The 6,000-nt window shown below is 37.7% G+C and overlaps 1 protein-coding gene across 2 annotated transcripts in view; it reads left to right on the top strand.

Moving 5' to 3' along the window:
- LOC144958661 (cell division cycle protein 27 homolog) overlaps positions 1 to 6,000 on the top strand; it is a 38,211-nt gene that overhangs the window by 21,143 nt on the left and 11,068 nt on the right. For both annotated transcript variants that reach the window (XM_078890780.1, XM_078890781.1), the window contains exons 13-15: positions 1,590 to 1,762; positions 3,811 to 4,044; positions 5,672 to 5,799. In XM_078890780.1, the coding sequence (XP_078746906.1) occupies positions 1,590 to 1,762; positions 3,811 to 4,044; positions 5,672 to 5,799 (535 nt within the window). The remainder of the gene's footprint in view (positions 1 to 1,589; positions 1,763 to 3,810; positions 4,045 to 5,671; positions 5,800 to 6,000) is intronic.

Raw genomic sequence — 6,000 nt, forward strand, 5'->3', positions numbered from 1 at the left:
GAGATTTTTGCTACTTTTCAAAATTGGAAAAGATGTATTAAAAATGAGCATGTACCCTATATAGATACAGTTTTACTCAACTACCATTCACATTAACATGTAAAAATTCGAAACATTAGCTTTGATACTACGCCAATAATTTGTCTCAGAAAAATGTAATAAATAGGCATTGGGTGAAAATAACCCGGGTAAACTACGGATATAGTCGGTGTTAGGGTTGAGTGAGTTAAAGCAACTAAACATTGGACTCTTTTATGTCAGGGAATGACCTCTGCATGTCCCAGGAGTATGATTTTGTGATGAGCAAGTTAAAACAAGGAACAGAAAACGCTCTAAATCTGGACTATAATATGCAATAGTCCAAACATACTACAGTTGTTTTGGGTCATGGTTGTGTTGTGTGCTAGGATGCCATGATTGTGTTGTGTGCTAGGATGTCATGATTGTGTTGTGTGCTAGGATGCCATGATTGTGTTGTGTGCTAGGATGTCATGATTTAGCTCTTTGGAAAGTTGGCAGCTATGCCCTTACTATAAATAAATCCACCAAATTGTAATCATTTTGTTGTTTCCAAAATGTGTTTATTCTTTCTTTGTTAGATTTTAAAATGATGAATTAGATTACCTGACATATATTTTATCCATGGAGTTTTGTTATAATGATAAACACATGCTGCATTTACTTTGAATAACAGTAGCCAGTGAAATGGAAATTAATGTCCGTTTTGATTAAAATGTGTGAGCTTTCATCTCAATCTAACTTCATCATTATCATTGCTTTTTTCACCCTGGGTCAGGGTATAGGCCACAAACAAACAGTTTCCATCCTTCTCTATCCTGAGCTAACGTTTTTATGTCATTTCACTTCTCTGTATATCAGCTTCTTTAATTCTTCTTCATGTTCCTCGTGGCCCTCCCTTGATCTTCTGCCCTGAGGGTTCCAGTCCAATACTTTCTTTGTTATAGTGGAGTCATTCTTTCTAAAGGTGTGTCCAATCCACCTCCATCATCTTCTTCCTATTTCTTCTCCCATTGGTTTCTGATAAGTTCTTTTCCATACTTCATTTTTAATTTATTTTTTGTTGTTGATAGAATTAACAAGAAAAAAAATCTGAACTCAATGATCTGGAATTTGGTCTGTATGAAACAGTGCCAGACAAAGCAAGAACAATAAGAAATACAAAAACAAAATCTTTCCACAAATTCAGCCTTCTTTTGCATTCAGCCGTGTTGATTTTTGTCGATAAATAAATACTGGTCGTCAATAGAATTCATCCATCCGCACTCTTTAAGGCTCTGTAGAAGAATCTGCCCATACATTCTGCTTCTGAAATAGTTATGCCACCTTTTGATTCATTATGTAACCTATTCGTTATACACGATTTACTTCGGAGGAGTGGTCACACACTTCTAATGAGTTTTGAACTGGAAATGAGGAAGATGTGACATCAAGTCTACTCTATCCTAATACAGGTCTGTGTAAACGCTTGACTTTGTTTGAAAAATTATGATATTTATCTTCAATAAAGTTTTCTTTTTTTTCAAAATTCCAATGATATTTCTTGCAAATGTAATCAATCTCCCATCCAGCTGGCATCCTAACCCTCCTCAAAAACATGGGCAAGGCATACGCGGCCATGTGTCGGTACGACTGCCGGGCGGCCATCTCATTATTCCAACAGTTGCCAGAACACCACTACAACACGGCCTGGGTATTGTACCAGGTGGGCCGGGGTTACTACGAGCTCACGGAATATCAACGGGTAAGTGCTGTAACTGGAGGCCGTTGAAGTGGCCGTAGTTCGTGGAGGAAATGTATAAATGAAATGATGAACTGAGACAAGTTACACGAAGGTGGTAGGCCGATGAAGTGGCCGTAGTTCGTGGAGGAAATGTATAAATGAAATGAAATGATGAACTGAGACAAGTTACATGAGGGTGAGGTTGATTTTTATTGAAGAGAATGGATGCCCCAGGCGGGCGGATGTTGTTAAATAAAAACCCAAATAACAATCAATGTGTTTCAAACAAACAGAAAAATGTATTAACAAGGGAGTTAACTCAAATAATAAATCATACAAAATAATAATATTATCTCCCCTTTATCATTAATATTTAAATGGTGTGAAAAAAAATTAATGAAAATGCGATTTTTCTATTTTAAGAGAGGCAAGCCCAGTATATGGCTGGGCTATTTATAGAGAGACAAAAATAGTCTTGTGGAACCTAAAAGTGTTTTTGTGGCTAGGCTATTTATAGAGATACAAAAATAGTCTTGTGGAACCTAAAAGTGTTTTTGTGGCTGGGCTATTTATAGAGAGACAAAAATAGTCTTGTGGAACCTAAAAGTCTTTTTGTGGCTGGGCTATTTATAGAGAAAAATAGTCTTGTGGAACCTAAACGTGTTTTTGTGGCTGGGCTATTTATAGAGAGACAAAAATAGTCTTGTGAAACCTAAAAGTGTTTTTGTGGCTGGGCTATTTATAGAGAGACAAAAATACTCTTGTGAAACCTAAAAGTGTTTTTGTGGCTGGGCTATTTATAGAGAGACAAAAATAGTCTTGTGGAACCTAAAAGTCTTTTTGTGGCTGGGCTATTTATAGAGAGACAAAAATAGTCTAGTGGAACCTAAAAGTCTTTTTGTGGCTGGGCTATTTATAGAGAGACAAAAATAGTCTAGTGGAACCTAAAAGTCTTTTTGTGGCTGGGCTATTTATAGAGAGACAAAAATAGTCTTGTGGAACCTAAAAGTCTTTTTGTGGCTGGGCTATTTATAGAGAGACAAAAATAGTCTTGTGGAACCTAAAAGTCTTTTTGTGGCTGGGCTATTTATAGAGAGACAAAAATAGTCTAGTGGAACCTAAAAGTCTTTTTGTGGCTGGGCTATTTATAGAGAGACAAAAATAGTCTAGTGGAACCTAAAAGTCTTTTTGTGGCTGGGCTATTTATAGAGAGACAAAAATAGTCTTGTGGAACCTAAAAGTCTTTTTGTGGCTGGGCTATTTATAGAGAGACAAAAATAGTCTAGTGGAACCTAAAAGTCTTTTTGTGGCTGGGCTATTTATAGAGAGACAAAAATAGTCTAGTGGAACCTAAAAGTCTTTTTGTGGCTGGGCTATTTATAGAGAGACAAAAATAGTCTTGTGGAACCTAAAAGTCTTTTTGTGGCTGGGCTATTTATAGAGAGACAAAAATAGTCTAGTGGAACCTAAAAGTCTTTTTGTGGCTGGGCTATTTATAGAGAGACAAAAATAGTCTTGTGGAACCTAAAAGTGTTTTTGTGGCTAGGCTATTTATAGAGAGACAAAAATAGTCTAGTGGAACCTAAAAGTCTTTTTGTGGCTGGATTTTAACAAACCCGTCGCTTCCAGATTTAATTTATGTCCAAGATTTTTTGATGGCCACCTTTGTTGTCCTTCAGGGCCATCAGGCCAATGTAGCCCTAGGGGTCAGAATAAAAATCTTGACTTCTCTCAGGATGGATCTCAATCTATTCAGACTATTCATCCACCACTCTTCCATCCGTCCATCCGTCCAACTATTCATTCACCACTCTTCTATCCATCAATCCATCCAACTATTCATCCACCATCCATCCATCCATCCTTCTATCTATCCCTTCATCCCATCCATCCATCCAACTATTAATCCACCATCCATCCATCCAGCCATCCATCCCTCCAACTATTCATCCACCATCCATCCATCCATCCATCCATCCATCCATCCTTCTATCCATCTCTTCATCCCATCCATCCATCCTACTAATAATCCACAACCCATCCGTCCATTCATTTTCATGACAACACAGGCAGCCAAAGTGTTTGAAGAATTGCGTCGTCTGGAGCCGTACAGCACACAGGGTCTCGACTTCTATAGCTCCGTTCTATGGCACCTCAGAAAGGAAGTAGAGTTATCTCTCCTTGCACAAGAGCTGCAGTCGATGGACAAGACATCTCCTGTTGCCTGGTTTGTCACTGGCAACTGCTTCAGTTTACAGAAGGAACATGACGTGGCCATCAAGTTTCTACAGCGGGCGATACAGGTCGGTCTTATGGCTTACTTATTGCTGGCAACTTTACTGTATCAAATAGACCCCCCTCCCTCCCCTCCCCAAGATTGTATGCATATTTTCAGAATTTTACATATTTTGTTCTCCATGTTATCCATGTTCCTCCAATGACACCACCCGTTTGGCTATCCCACACATTTGTACAAAGGCAGGAACAATGTCCTTTCCTCATTTTAGCCCGTCGGCATGGAACACCGTTCCACAGAGCATCTGAGAATCCAAATCATTGTCTGTGTTCAAGAAATCCTTGAAAAAGTTTCCTTTTTTGATGTCATGTACTTTAAATATTGTTTTGTGTTTATGTAATTTAAAATGCCTAGAGCCTCATTGTTGAGGATACTGTGCGCTCTATAAGAGTCTATTATTATTATTATTATTATTATTATTATTATTATTATTATTATTATTATTATTATTATTATATACATTGGCCAGGGGTGGCAGATCTGATTATTTTGCCAAGTCTTCAGATTATTTCTGTTCTGATGGCGATTGGGGTTGACAAACAAAAATAATTTGAAATCTTGGTCCTGTCAGCATAGCAGTCAACTGTCCAGATAATGTCCCAGTTTGGCAATCTGGAGAAACAGATATAAAGATATTTGACTGTTTATTTGTAAGGAAATGACCCTGGCATGTCTCTGGATTGTGATTTTTTGACTGACAAATCAAATTAAGGAACAGCGGGTGGTTGGATGGGAGCATCACCCTTGAATCATATACCTATGATGTTCGCATGGGTGTACGATCCGATAGTGATGTCGTTTCTTCTTCTCTTTACTAGCCTATCCTGCTTCTTTGGTTTGTGATTGTATTTTTGACAGGGGATATTTTTTTTCTGTAAATCTTCTGCCTGTTTGTTCTTGGTTATTTATAATTTAGCTTATGATATCTTTAGGTTATGATTTTGATTTACATTTGTACTATTTTTGTTAGATTGCTTGTTTTTTTGTTTCAGCGGTCTCTCATATAACCTCAATTGTGTTGGAAGAGACCTAAAGCAACAAACAAACAAACAAAAAAAAAAAATAAGGAACAGACAACTAGAGAGTGTAGCTCTAAATCTGGATTATATTTTATAATTGTCCAAACATACATGTGTGCCAGTTTTCTGGTTCATTCCGGAATTCCGGTTTCGCGATATCTTGAAGTCAAATACCTCCGGTTTCAGTGTTTTGAGTAAAAAACCTTATAGCATCGGTAAAAATTTTAAAACGTGATTCAGCCACCTTTTCAGTGGATGGAGGTAGATTCGTGAAACCGGAACTCTCTTTGGTCACTGTAATAAGAGTAAAGTTTAGGCCGCATTTTCAGTAGGAACATTTTCAGGTTTTGCAAAGTGTCGAGATTCAGGTTTCAGCACTTCTTCCTGCTGGCACCCATGACATACAACCATTTTGGGTCGTGATGGAGTCCTGTTTTTTATCTTTGTAAAGTTGGCTGCCATGGATCGGGTAGAAAGAGATTTTAAAAAACCTGCTTTGGGAAAGAAAATCCATATTTTGTATTCGATGCTTTGTCTGCCAGAAATTTCAAATCCGTGTCTGGTTCCCCCTGTTCAAATCGTTTAGAATTTCTCTGATTTGCCTGTTATCTCCAGGTGGATCCATCCTACGTCTACGCCTACAGCTTACTGGCCTTGGAGTACATCTACCTGGAGGAGTTTGACAAGGCTCTCACTTGCTTCAGGAATGCAATCCGTTTGGACCAAAGACATTACCAGGCATGGTGGGTAATTTGTCCAGTACACACTCAGTCACTGGGAATTTATCTCTATTTACTGTTAGGGTTCTACAAAAAATAAAACTTGAAATCATTGCTATTTTTGTGTCCACTGGTTCAAATTAGATTTTAAAACAAATTTTTTCTTCTATTTTATTTATTTGTTTATTTATTTATTCATCCGTCTGTCAGGCCGTCCATCCATAG

The sequence above is a fragment of the Berghia stephanieae genome, chromosome 13 (genome assembly GCF_034508935.2).
Source record: "Berghia stephanieae isolate SIO BIC M18660-M18661 chromosome 13, UCSD_Bste_1.3, whole genome shotgun sequence".
Lineage (NCBI taxonomy): Eukaryota > Metazoa > Mollusca > Gastropoda > Nudibranchia > Aeolidiidae > Berghia > Berghia stephanieae.